This window comes from Haematobia irritans, chromosome 1 (genome assembly GCF_050003625.1).
Source record: "Haematobia irritans isolate KBUSLIRL chromosome 1, ASM5000362v1, whole genome shotgun sequence".
In the NCBI taxonomy this organism is placed as follows: Eukaryota; Metazoa; Arthropoda; class Insecta; order Diptera; family Muscidae; genus Haematobia; species Haematobia irritans.
Window position 1 is genome coordinate 254,248,120 of NC_134397.1, and position 14,633 is coordinate 254,262,752.

Below are 14,633 nucleotides of genomic sequence, written 5' to 3' on the forward strand. Positions count from 1 at the left end.
AAATTGTCTATAGAAATAAAATTTTGACAAAATTTTCTATAGAAATAAAATTTTGACAAAATTTTCTATAGAAATAAAAATTTGTCATGGAAATTTTATAGAAATAAAATTTTGCCAAAATTTTCTTTAGAAATAAAATTTTGACAAAATTTTCCATAGAAATAAAAATTTCTACAGAAATAAAATTTTGATGAAATTTTCTATAGAAATGAAATTTTGACAAAATTTTCTATAGAAGTAAAATTTTGACAAAATTTTCTATACAAATGAAATTTCGACAACATTTTCTATAGAAATGCAATTTTGACAAAATTTTCTATGGAAATAAAATTTTGACAAAATTTTCTATAGAAATAAAATTTTGACAAAATTTTCTATAGAAATAAAATTTTGACAAAATTTTCTATAGAAATGAAATTTTGACAAAATTTTCTATAGAAATAAAATTTTGCAAAAATTTCTATAGAAATAGAATTTTGCAAAAATTTCTATAGAAATAAAATTTTGCAAAAATTTCTATAGAAATAAAATTTTGACAAAATTTTCTATAGAAATAAATTTTTGAAAAAATTTTCTATGGAAATAAAATTTTGACAAAATTTTCTATAAAAGAAATTGGCAAAATTTTTTATAGAAATAAAATTTTGACTAACTTTCCTATAGAATTAAATTTTTGACAACATTTTCTATAGAAAAAAATGTTTGACAAAATTTAATTTAGAATAAAATTTTGACAAAATTTAATTTAGAATAAAATTTTGACAAAATTTTCTATAGAAAAGAAGAATTTGACAAAATTTTCTATGGAAATAAAAATTTGTCATGGAAATTTTATAGAAATAAAATTTTGACAAAATTTTCTAAAGAAATAAGATTTTAACAAAATTTTCTATAGAAATAAAATTTTGACGAAATTTTCTATACAAATAAAATTTTGACAAAATTTTCCATAGAAAAGAAAAATTTGACAAAATTTTCTATGGAAATAAAAATTTGCCATGGAAATTTTATAGAAATAAAATTTTGCCAAAATTTTCTATAGAAATAGAATTTTGACAACATTTTCTATAGAAATAAAATTTTGACAAAATTTTCTATAGAAATAAAATTTTGATAAAATTGTTTATAGAAATAAAATTTTGACTAAATTTCCTATAGAATTAAAATTTTGACAAAATTTTCTATAGAAATAAAATTTTGACAAAATTTTCTATAGAAATAAAATTTTGACAAAATTTTCTATAGAAATAAAATTTTGACAAAATTTTCTATAGAAATAAAATTTTGACAACATTTTCTATAGAAATAAAATTTTGATAAAATTTTTTATAGAAATAAAATTTTGACTAAATTTCCTATAGAATTAAAATTTTGACAAAATTTTCTATAGAAATAAAATTTTGACAAAATTTTCTTTAGAAATGAAATTTTGACAAAATTTTCTATAGAAATAAAATTTTGACAAATTTTTCTTTAGAAATAAAATTTTGACTAAATTTCCTATAGAAATAAAATTTTGACAAAATTTTCTATAGAAATAAAATTTTGAAAAGTTTTGTCTATGGAAATAAAAGTTTGACAAAATTTTTCTATAGAAACAAAATGTTGAAAAAAGATTTTCTATAGAAATGAAATTTTGACAAAATTTTCTAAAGAAATAAAATTTTGACAAAATTTTCTATTGAAATAAAATTTTGACAAAATTTTCTATAGAAATAAAATTTTGACAAAATTTTCTATAGAAATAAAATTTTGACAAAATTTTCTATAGAAACAAAATTTTAAAAAAATTTTCTAAAGAAATAAAATTTTGACAAAATTTTCTAAAGAAATAAAATTTTGACAAAATTTTCTATAGAAATAAAATTTTGACAACATTTTATATTAAAAAAAATTTTGACAAAATTTTCTATACACATAATTTTTTTTTGTTTTGTAGTTTTTTGGTAAATTTGGCTCCAAATTTGGGTAGATTATTTTTGGCTCGAGTGGTAACCATGATTCTAACACAAAATACACTCAAAAAAAAAGTGAACTCTATATGGCACTAAAGCCAATTTAATTTGATTTATTTATATTTATTTATTTCAAAATTTGTTAAAATTTGTAAATTTTACCAATTATGCATTTCGTACGGTAGTAAATATATGAAATTGTTTACTCCATTTTTTTTTTCTTCAAACTTTGAATTTTCATTAACAAGTGAAAAATTTAATAATTATGTAAAAAAACATTTCTTCAATTTGTCGAAAAAATATTTCCCAATTTTTGTGCAATCTGCGTGACGTTGGTAATACAGTTTAGTTAAACTTTTCTAAAATTAGACTAACTTTTCTAAAATTAACCAAAATTTTCTTTCCTGTTGTGCCAAATTTGAAGTCGATTGGACTAGAACTGCGGCCTAGGCTTTCTTTACGTAAATGTGTTCACAGACAGACGGACGGACGGATATGGCAAGATCGTCTCGTTCTGGGTGTTGCAAACATATGCGTAGTGTCAAATAGGTATTACTTTGTTTTGAGTGTACCCTGCTCCACAGAGTGGTTCAGGGTGTATATACATATACAATTGTATCAACAAAGCAATACAGATAATTCCCTCAACAATTGGACACATTATGTGATTGACTACTGAATGAAGAGAATCATAGCCATTTGGTGAAACAATTGTTTTAGAAATTTATATTTAATACAAACTCTATGACAAAATAAATTAAAAATTCAATTCTTAAAATGGCTATTGTCTATGTGACTAACAACAATCTAACATACCAAATCAGCCAGCCCATCATTCACTAATTCAACTTTCAATGGAGCATTAAACTTGTGATGAGGTGCGGAGAGTGGGTGGATTTTATTAATTCCTCTTCATCCATATGGTTATTATGATGGCCCATTAAATTTGTAGTTTTCTTCTGCATGGCCTACATCTCGGTTAACTATGCGTATGCATGTGTGGGTTTTGAAGGAGCAGCAGAGCACGCACTTCAGTCATGTAGTCATGCGTATTATGTCAATTCGATAATAAATTTCCAATTTATCTATTTGTCATGGAAACGTAAGCTCCACACATGTGAGTTTTGGAAAAACAAAGCTTTTTTTTTGGAGGGGAATTTTATGAAGACCACTTTGCGCAGGCGTTTTGAAGTTTTGTCATCGCCATAACCATCATCACCATCCTCATCATCAGGCCTCACCATACTCTCTAACCCCGCATTCAATTTATGGCTTAATGCTTTGTTATGATTGTGTTCTTGGTCCGTTTAATGCGACCATTCCAACTGAAATTGGTTGTTTGGAAAACAAATTTAATTTGCAATCAAGCGAATGATTTTATATCTCACACAAATACATACACCCGCTGCCTGATTTGCCCATACATGTGATGTTACCTTATGTGAATTTTGAAACATTGCTTTTAGGAGCGTTAATTCAACCGTTTTGTGTATGTGTGCGTTTGTATTATAGAATTAGTGGTGGGTGATCAAGTTCACATGGTATAGGTCTTGTATATGGATCCATGAATTCATGTATGAACGGATGTTGTGCTACTTCGGCTAAATCAACAGAAGAGACACACGACGCCTGTTGACCATTTAAGGTTGGTTTTGGAAAACAAAACAAAATAATTTGATGACATTTAATTGAGAACAGAACACAATTTGTTGCTTTGACCTAAAATCTTACTTGATAAAACGATGAGTAATATCAGACTTTTAGAACCATGATTGTTATTAATTCAAGCACGAACTAAATCGATATGATATCCACCCCCAGATTTGAAACAATCTGTATATATAAAAATTGTCGAATGACTAATTGGTAACCAACAAACTGACTGACTAATCGTATTCCAGTCCAAATGGCTGTGTTTAAGTTATGTTAGATTGAAATAAGGATTCAGGTTGTCGTGTCTCATGATAGTTGACATATACCTAAGCCAGTATTCGGCTTAGTGTGTGCTCAAATTTCTTTCCGAATTCTCTAATATGTTTGGTACCAAGCTGTTCCAGTTATCGATATAGTTCACCGATATAGTTAATTAATGCACCATCCTCTACTGCTCATATTCGGTGCAGATGTGCTCTCAATTCTAGGTTAGGTATAGTGGCAGCCCGATATTTTCAGAATTTCTCGTTCATACGGTTCTATTCACACAATTTTTTTTTTCAGATTCAATCGCGAAATTAATTGATCCAATAAATTTTCTAATTGAAATGTCTTCAATCACAGAAATGATAGTATCAATTAATTGAAAGTCAATTAAAAAATTAATTGATACTATTAATTGTTGTGATTGATTTTTGTTTCAATTAAAAAAAAAATTATTTGAATATTTTTTAAAACTCAATTAATACTTTAAGCCTAGTACTAAGATCACGTTTTCGCACGAAAAACTGTTATACTCCATATAAAAAAACGTTAGTGCGGAATAAATGCAAAATCTTTGTTTTGAGCATTTCCAACAAATATTTAAACAACCCTGGATTTTTCGCACGAAAAAATAGGCTGGCATATTATTTCGCATAAATAAGTTAACATCCCTGAGTTTGAGACCCTAGTTATGGAGATAGAAGAAGATATTCGATTTTTGCAGAAACGAACTTAGTACTAAGCATTAATTGGTAAATTTTCGTGAAATATTTCCTGTGTTCGTCCCACATCAACTTAGTTTGCTTACAACCTTCCAAAGAGACCCAACGTCCTCGCCATAGTTTATCAAATTTGACATGAATCATGTAATGATATGAAGATCGCGGAAGAAAAACGTCCGCAAGGACATTATTCGTTCTACGAGCGCCCTCCTTAGCCAGTACATCTAATTCTTAATTCCCATTATTCCACAGTGCCGATGTACTTACACAGAAAAAAATTTCACGAAAATTTCACAATCCCACGGCGGCGGGTTCTTCGTACCGGATTGACCCGATGGATCCCACCCATTGGCCAGCAGCTGCCACATTAGTGTACGTGTTTTTTCGTCCGTATTCTTGTGTTGGAGATGGTGCATCCCGGGGAGCCTTCTCCGTTTGCTGATGGTCCGAGCCGGGATAGAAGAAAACCCCGGACCATGGTACTGTTCAGTCTGCCGAAATCTGAACCACCACCGTTCAGTTTCGGTGAGGTGTAACCGGTGCTTGGAGTGGGTGCACTTCCGGAACTGCTCCAGCCTAACATCGCTGCGGGAGTATAGTCATACTGACTACGTGGCAGGATGCTGTGCCAACGACAGCGGCAGTGGGTCGTCAGCCTACGCGACCCCACCGACATCTCCCGTACAACAATATTCTCCGCCGCAGCATCTTACACCCAATATTGTTGTATCAGTTCCGGATAGTGCATCGTTTTTGCAATTTAATTGCAACGGGCTCCGCGGTAAGATTAGTGAAATCGTGGACTTTATGAATCGGAAAAGGATAAGGGTCGCGGCGATCCAGGAAACTAAGCTGAATTCCACATGCAGCATACGCCATTGTGATGGACACAATGTGCTACGAAGGTTAGGTTAGGTGGCAGCCCGATGTATCAGGCTCACTTAGAATATTCAATCCATTGTAATAAAACATTGGTGAACTTCTCTCTTATCACTGAGTGCTGCCCGATTCCATGTTAAGCTCAATGACAAAGGACCTTCTTTTTATAGCCGAGACCGAACGGCGTTCCACATTGCAGTGAAACCACTTAGAGAAGCTTTGAAACCCTCAGAAATGTCACCAGCATTATTGAGGTGGGATAATCCACCGCTGAAAAACTTTTTGGTGTTCGGTCGAAACAGGAATCGAACCCACGACCCTGTGTATGCAAGGCGGGCATGCTAACCATTGCACCACGGTGTGCTACGAAAGGATCGCACAAGAAGTGGAGGTGGTGGGCTGGCTGAATTATCTGTGCGGGTTCTGAATTATCTGTGCGGCCGCCAGTTGTACGTGGAATTCAGGGACAAGAAGTTAAAACCCCGTAGAATTAAACAGGCAGTTCCCCAGGGTGGGGTGATATCTCCGGCACTGTTTAATCTCTACCTGTCCTCGATTCCACCCCCTCCTAACGCCGTAGAGATTGTATGATATGCGGACGACTTTACAATCATGGCATCCGGGCCCATTGTTGATGACATATGCGATCAACTGAACGTCTACCTCGCTGATCTTACCAGTTATTTCACTGCAAGAAATTTGAGGATATCTCGCACCAAATCATCAGCCACACTATTCACTACATGGATGGCGGAAGTACGCAGGCAGTTGAATGTCAGAGTCGACGGCGAAATAATTCCGACCACAAATTACCCCAAGGTTCTCGGGGTCACATTCCTTTTTAAGTCGTCCGCCCATGCCACTGCAATTTGTGATAAGCTCCGCGGTAGAAACAAGGTCCTCAAGTCGCTTGCCGGCAGCAGCACTTGGGGTGCGGACAAAGAAACCTTGTTGACTACATATAATGCAATTGGCCGGTCAGTGGTAAAAAATGCAGCGCCAGTAGCGAGCGACACGCAGTTGTGTAACAAGCAGACCTGTCAGAACGCTGCCCTTAGAACTGCAACAGGATGTCTCCGTAGTAGACCCCTGGATCACCCTTATGCGGAGATCAAGATCATCCCAGTACGTCGACACAACTACATGCTGTCAAAGGAGTACCTGTTGGGTTGCTATCGAAGCAGTCATCCAAATCACCATCTTGTAGATAGACAATCTCCATCCAGGAATGTAAGGGTTGATTTTCACCTTCTAGAGGGTGAGATCCAGCGTTATAAAAGAGAGCCTCTAGATCAGGCAGCATACCAGATAGGTCTGAACAGGATTCAAGAGGATACTGTAGCTGAAGCGGTGAGAAGCTACAAGGTTAATCCTGTTCTCAGAGTCCGATATAAGGCAATTGGCCGGTCAGTGGTAAAAAATGCAGCGCCAGTAGCGAGCGACACGCAGTTGTGTAACAAGCAGACCTGTCAGAACGCTGCCCTTAGAACTGCAACAGGATGTCTCCGTAGTAGACCCCTGGATCACCCTTATGCGGAGATCAAGATCATCCCAGTACGTCGACACAATTACATGCTCTCAAAGGAGTACCTGTTGGGTTGCTATCGAAGCAGTCATCCAAATCACCATCTTGTAGATAGACAACCTCCATCCAGGAATGTAAGGGTTGATTTTCACCTTCTAGAGCGTGAGATCCAGCGTTATAAAAGAGAGCCTCTAGATCAGGCAGCATACCAGATAGGTCTGAACAGGATTCAAGAGGATACTGTAGCTGAAGCGGTGAGAAGCTACAAGGTTAATCCTGTTCTCAGAGTCCGAGCACCGCCCATAGCACCGGAGGAGAGAGACCTCCCTAGAAAGATCAGGGAAGTTTTGGCCCAAATAAGATCAGGCAAGTGCAGCCGCTTCAATTCCTACTTATCAGTGATTGATAGCAGGGTAGCTCACGTGTGTCCCATCTGTAATGAAGGGCCACATGACATCGTCACATTTTAGCTTGCCCAGGTAAGCCTACCCGTCTCACCACAGATCACTCTGGACACACCCCATCCTTGTCGCAGAGTTCCTTGATCTGGATACTAATTGAACTACATAAGCATAGAACAAAATGGATGAAACTACATTAAAAACTTTTACAACAACAACGAAATTTTTTTCAATTAAAGTCTTAATTGTGTTTTAAAAGATATTCAATTAAAAATTTAATTGATTCAACAAATTTTTTAATTGAAACAAAAATTAATAGTATCAATTAAGTGATTAATTGGATCAATTAATTTTTTATTTGACTTTTTTAATTGATACTATAATTTCTGTGATTGAAGACATTTCAATTAAAAAAATAATTGAATTAATTTCGAGAGACTAAACTTCGGTCGTTGAAATTCAGTAGTTTTGTATCCAATGATCTTTCTTCTTCAAGTTAAAAGTACCAGCTCTGTTTTTCCAGGGTTCACACTCAATCCACAACGTCTAGTCCAGCCTGAGAGCCTTGCTCACTCCCGATCTGGATACTAACTTCAAGAAGCTACTGTCAATTTTGTACATTGCTATAGCATTTTTAACATAGACCATCGCTTAAAGATACGAGAACACACACAATTTACTAAATCCCTTACCCCCAATACTTATACCAACATCTGGTATTATCAAAAATAAATAGCAAAGTCTTATTTTTCAAAATTATTTGTACAATAATAAAAACTTGATTGATTTTATTTCTTTTTGTTTAACTACGTAAATAAATCTTTACAGTTCTATAAGACAACGGTGACAAAGCGCACACCACATACATAAAGCTCTTTATGTATATAAGTGTACGTATAAATCATAATAATAAAACTAGGAAAAATCTTAAAATTATCATTTTTGATTACCTCATAAAGTTTTTACCCTTCTTTTGTAATTGGTCACGATTGATTTGCTTAAATGTACGTTGTTTTCGATCATCATTATTGAGGTTTTTGTAATAGCCAAAACCACCACCACCAACACGTTTTTCGGGCCTCTGTCGTTTGGCTGCTCCCACCTTTAGATCGACAACTGGTGGTACTAAAAATCCAAAACTTTTCGCCACCGTTTGCAAATCCAATGTATTAACATCAAATATTGTCTTCAATTGATGGGAGTCATAGGCACGTACATAGGATTTAAATGCCTCCTTGGCCGATTGATTGAGGAAATAGTTTTTGGAAATAAGTTTTTCCAGCTAAAGAAAAGGGAATGAAAGTAAGTTAGTATTACTAATTACTATTGTAATGTTTGATTTAAGAACAGAAGATAATTTGATTTACGACGCCCTGTGGGAAAGTAGAAAGAATTTTCTATAGAAATAAAATGTTAACAAAATTTTCTATAGAAATAAAATTTTGACAAAATATTCTATAGAAATAAAATTTTGACAAAATTTTCTATAGAAATAAAATGTTGACAAAATTTTCTATTGAATAAAATTTTGACAAAATTCTCTATAGAAATAAAATTTTGACAAAATTTTCTTAGAAATGAAATTTTGACAAAATTGTCTATAGAAATAAAATTTTGACAAAATTTTCTATAGAAATAAAATTTTGTTTTGATTTCAACTTAAAACCATTGCGTTGACTAAACTACAAGAGTAGCTTAACCAAGAGAGGAAAAGAATGTTTGTCAAATTTTTGATAAAATTATGTATATAGAAATAAAATTTTGACAAAATTATCTATAGAAATAAAATTTTGACAAAATTTTCTATAGAAATAAAATTTTGACAAAACTTTCTATAGAAATAAAATTTTGACAAAATTTTCTATAGAAATAAAATTTTGACAAAATTTTCTATAGAAGTAAAATTTTGACAAAATTTTCTATAGAAATAAAATTTTGACAAAATTTTCTATAGAAATAAAATTTTCTTTAAGAATTATTTTTCATAGTTTCGGCAATAGGTCGATTAAAAAACATAGATATGATGTTTTTCTTTTATTTTTATTTCCAATATTTCGGTTGACTTCGTCAAAACCGTTTTCAAGGCTGAAGTGAATTTAATTACAAAAATCACTAACAAACAAAACCAAACAATAAATATTTAAAAACAATTTTCTGTTTTTTGTTTCACTTCGGCCTTGAAAACGGTTTTGACGAAGTCAACCGAAATATTGGAAATAAAAATAAAAGAAAAACATCATATCTATGTTTTTTAATCGACCTATAGCCGAAACTATGAAAAATAATTCTTAAAGATAAATAAAAAGGTCAACGATAATTATCCAGAAATAGAAATAAAATTTTGACAAAATTTTCTATAGAAATAATATTTTGACAAAATTTTCTATCGAAATAAAATTTTGACAAAATTTTCTATCGAAATAAAATTTTGACAAAATTTTGTATAGTGGTCAAGTGGTCTTGTGCATGGGAAAGCAAATAAATAAAGAAAGAAAAAAAAAAATTTGACAAAATTTTCTATAGAAATAAAATTTTGACAACATTTTCTATAGAAATAAAATTTTGACAAAATTTTCTATTGAAATAAAATTTTGGCAAAATTTTCTATTGAAATAAAATTTTGACAAAATTTTCTGTAGGAATAAAATGTTGACAAAATTTTCTATAGAAATACAATTTTGACAAAATTTTCCATAGAAATAAAATTTTGACAAAATTTTTTATAGAAATAAAATTTTGACAAAATTTTCTATAGAAATAAAATTTTAACAAAATTTTCTATAGAAATAAAATTTTGACAAAATTTTCTATAGAAATAAAATTTTGACAAAATTTTCTATAGAAATAAAATTTAAAAAAAAAAATCTATATAAAAAAAAATTTGACAAAATTTTCTATAGAAAAAAAAAATTGACAAAATTTTCTATAGAAAAAAAATAAAATTTTCTATAGTAATAAAATTTTGACAAAATTTTCTATTGTAAAAAATTTTTGACAAAATTTTCTATAGAAATAAAATTTTGACAAAATTTTCTATAGAAATAAAATGTTGACAAAATTCTCTATAAAAATAACATTTTGATAAAATTCTCTATAGAAATAAAATTTTGACAAAATTTTCTATACAAATAAAATTTTGACAAAATTTTCTATAGAAATAAAATTTTGAAAAAATGTTGACAAACTTAACAAAAATTTTGCCATTGGGATGGGAGCGTGACAAACAATAAGCTGAATATTACAGTAAAATAAATAATAAAATCATATTTTGGGAAATGAGTATATGCTCACCTGTAATTGAATATCTGCAATTTTATTCCAAGAAAATTCAAATTCATTAAGTGGTACTTTGGCAGCCTTTAGATATCGTAAGAATCCAAGTTCCTCAGGACGTAACATTAACAAAGCATGCCCGGAGCTACCTGTTCCACGAGCAGTACGGCCAACACGATGAATATATTCCTACGATTCATTAAATGATAGATTAAGCACAAAATATATACCAAGTTTGTTAAGAAAGAATTTGGAAATTATACCTTAGGATCATCTGGTGGATCATATTGTACAATCCAATCAACTTGAGGAATGTCCAAACCACGAGCTGCAACATCTGTACATAGTAAAATGCCTTCGGCTGCATTGCAAAATTGGAAGAACGTAGTTGTACGTTTTGTTTGTTTTTGTTTACCCTTAATAAGGAATGGATATATATGGTATTAAGATATGTAGATATAAAGCATAACAAACTATCCTTACATGTATTGATGTTACGGGCAAATCAATGTAATTGAAAAGCTCATGGTGATATTTTACTGACATGCATGAGGAAAAGAATACCATGACCTTCTTCTTACGATTCTTTTTCAGAAAAGTGAAAAGAACCAATAGACGTTTTTCCGAAGGGCATACTATATAACCTTGCTCCAATCCGCTTACAGTGGCCGTATCCTTGTTGTCATCAACACCCACATAAATGGGTTCTTTTTTCAAGGCCAATTTTGAAAGGGCGTCAATTTTTTCCGTTTGTGTGGCCGAGAATAACATAGTTTGTCTACGTTCTAAAATTATTACAAAATTTATGTGAGCCTTTCTTTGAGTTGTTGTTATGATTTGTGAAACTTACTTGGTAATAAATTGACTATTTGTTTTAGTTCCTCTTCAAACCCTATTTCCATAATACGATCCACTTCATCAATTACCAAACATTGCAGATTTTTATACAAAAAATCTGGAGAATTTTGCAAATGATCCAACAAACGTCCCGGAGTGGCAACCAAGATATTTACACCTTTACTCAGTTTATCATTTTCCACTTGTCGATTTGATCCACCCATAACCAAACCATAGGTATGATGATGATAAGCCATTAATTCTTTCAAAACTCCAAATGTCTGCATAGAAAGTTCTCGAGTAGGTGAGATGATAATAACACCGGTTCCATTACGTGGCATAAAACGCAATTTATAAATCAATTCAACGGCAGGTATAAGAAATGCTAACGTCTTTCCAGAACCGGTTTGAGCGGCACCAACCAAATCACGTCCTTGCAGTAATGGTGGCAAGGATTTCGCTTGTATTTCAGTCATATCTGTGAAACCCATTTGTTCAATAGCTTTAAGGGTGGCTTCCGATACAATACCCTTCAATGAAGCAAAGGAACGATCTGAGTTATCACGTTTCGACAATGCTTCGGCAGCAGCCGAAGGATCAAGTTCCTCAAAACCTTCGGAAAGTTCTATCTTCTTGGCTTTCTTTTCTTTCTGTGGTATATCTTTTTTAGATTTTTTGGTTGGTACTTCTTCTTCTTCTTCATCGCCATCATCATTGTCATCCTCTTCACTTTCTTCAGAATCTACAACGAATCAATAAACATTTTTGATTTTTAAATAATGCCAATATTAATTAAGATATTTAAAATATATATTTGGAATCAGTGGCATTTCATTATGATCACACGATGTGTTAGACCAAAGAGCATAACTTGTCTTGGACTAAAATTCGAATTCGCCTTTGAATCATCATTTGATATGGAAAATATTCATAAAAATTCAAGATTTTTGTTTTAAAAAATTTCAATCTAATATACAAAAATAAATTAAAACATGTATGTATAAGGTCTTAAATTCGACCGTGCTGAATCTTAAATACCCCCGACCATGAATCAAATATAATAGTTTCCTTGGAAAACTTTTCGCGGGGAAATGTAAAGTAATCAAAGGGGGATTTAATGACAGATTCTCTCCCAATACACAACATAAATGTTCTAGGTTTCCAATTTCAGGTAAATTGGATTAAAATTGCGACTTCTAGAAAACCAAGATATCAAATCTGTAGATCGGTCTATATAGGGGCTATACCAAAACATAGACCGAAATACGCCATATTAAGCGTACCTATTTGTGGACCTAAAATACCTCCAAATTTTGAATTTTCAGCAAATCGAATAAACATCAAGAAGTCCAAGAATTCAAATTCGAAGATCGGTCTATATGGAGACTACCTAAAATATGGAGCAACACACACCATATAAGGCACACATATTTGTGGACCTGGATACAGAATTTCGGGCAAATGGGTCAAAATGGGAGATCGGTGTATATGGGGCCAAACCAAAACATGGCCCCATACAAGCCACACCTATTTGTAGACATAAAATACCCTTTGATTTTGAATATCAATTAAAAAGGAACAAAAATTCGCGGGAATCAAATCGGGTGATCGGACCAAATGATGCTAATCGAAATGCCTGTTTTTAATGTAAAACATCCCCTTACACTCAATGATTTGTACCACCCAACCAGCAAAAATCAAAGTTGTATTGTTCATCTTTGAAATTGACGTAGACAAAAAACGAATCTGTGTCAAATTTCAGGACGATAGCACGATTATGAAAGGCAGTAGCGTGATTAAAACAGATAGACAGAGGGCCAGACGTACATGGTTATTTCGTCTTTGAATTTCTCCCTGATTAGGACTATATACTTTAGATTTTGGGAAAACGATATATCGATGTGTTACAAACGGAATACCCGCGTCACCATTCTATGATGATGGGTATTAAAAAAATCGCGTTTTTATAATAATTAAAACCTTTGGAAATTTGTATTTCCAAGTGCATGTGTCAATTCATACTACTAAGTGCTATATAGTCCAATAGCTAGCCTTTATGGAAGGTAATTCTCGCAGAGAAAATCCACCATTCCAAATTGGAATTAGTTGTATGTTGGATTTTGGTAATCCACGTCAAGATAAGCTACGATCTAATATTGCCGGACCGCAGATTATATGTGCTCGAGACAAAAGAGACAGTGAGCATTTTAAAACAGGCTTTTTAGAAAGACTTGAAAGTGAAAAGTTTACCAATTCATCTATAAGTAATCTCTAGATCAATTGTAAATATTCCTGGTAATTCATGTTGCTGCCTATGATAATCAACTTACCACTATCATTTTCTTCATTGCCATTGGCTTCGTCGTCACTAGAATCATTGCCTCCAGAGTTGTCATCCTCATCCTCCTCCTCTTCATCATCATCACTTTCAGAATCTGAATTTACAACTTGCATTTGTTGTTGCTTTTTCTTATTTTGTTTTTGCTGTTTATTGGGTATCTTTTGTGGAACATCTTGAAAATCATTGTCAACTTCATCTAAAAAATCTATAATAAAGCAAATTGGTTTTCCAAAAAGTTGTCCAAAAAACGCTTACCATGACTGCCATTTTTAATGCTTCGTTTCTTTAATTTTTCACCTCCTTTTTTCATAGCCAATTCCTTCTTCATTTTTTCCCGTTTTTTAATCTTTTTCATTAATAATTTTTCACGAATCGACATTTTTTAACAAATATTTTAAAATTTCTTTGATCTAAAATGTGTTTTGATGCGACAATATGCACGTGTAGTGAATGGTGAATCGATTACAAATTCCCAATGTTGTAATCGATAAAAAATTCTTCATAATTCCAAAGCTTAGGCAAAATATAGCGCCGTTAAGTTTCGATTGTTCGGCTGTGTCTTCGGTTTGTAAGAAAAAGTTCGGTTGTACAACAACGTCTTGACAAACATGGATTACTGGTAATAAACATTAGCAATTTTAGCCCGATGTGGCATATACTACGCGGCATACAAGCACTTAAGTCCAATATGCAATTCTAGCTAAAATATCCGCTAACTATAAGATAAAGAAAATTCCATGAGACTCTATTACCCTGCCAACATTTTTTGAATTTGGGGGCGCT

General features: G+C 32.3%; 1 protein-coding gene across 1 annotated transcript; it reads right to left on the reverse strand.

Annotated features, from left to right (window-relative positions):
• Positions 1–8,142: 8,142 nt before the first annotated feature.
• On the reverse strand, positions 8,143–14,315 carry pit (probable ATP-dependent RNA helicase pitchoune). The gene is made up of 7 exons (XM_075289921.1): positions 14,106–14,315; positions 13,840–14,046; positions 11,523–12,251; positions 11,156–11,457; positions 10,936–11,088; positions 10,691–10,861; positions 8,143–8,681 (listed from the first exon to the last, which is right to left on the reverse strand). The coding sequence occupies exons 1-7, from the start codon at positions 14,227–14,229 to the stop codon at positions 8,346–8,348; spliced, it is 2,022 nt and encodes a 673-aa protein (XP_075146036.1). The 5' UTR covers positions 14,230–14,315; the 3' UTR covers positions 8,143–8,345.
• Positions 14,316–14,633: the final 318 nt, after the last annotated feature.

Coding starts and splice junctions, on each gene's coding strand:
- pit (XM_075289921.1), bottom strand. CDS start 14,229: ATGTCGATTCGTGAAAAATTATTAATGAAAAAGATTAAAAAACGGGAA. Junction 10,862..10,935: donor ATCCACCAGATGATCCTAAG/GTATAATTTCCA, acceptor AATGAATCGTAG/GAATATATTCATCGTGTTGG. Junction 8,682..10,690: donor TTGCAGATATTCAATTACAG/GTGAGCATATAC, acceptor CCTTTTCTTTAG/CTGGAAAAACTTATTTCCAA.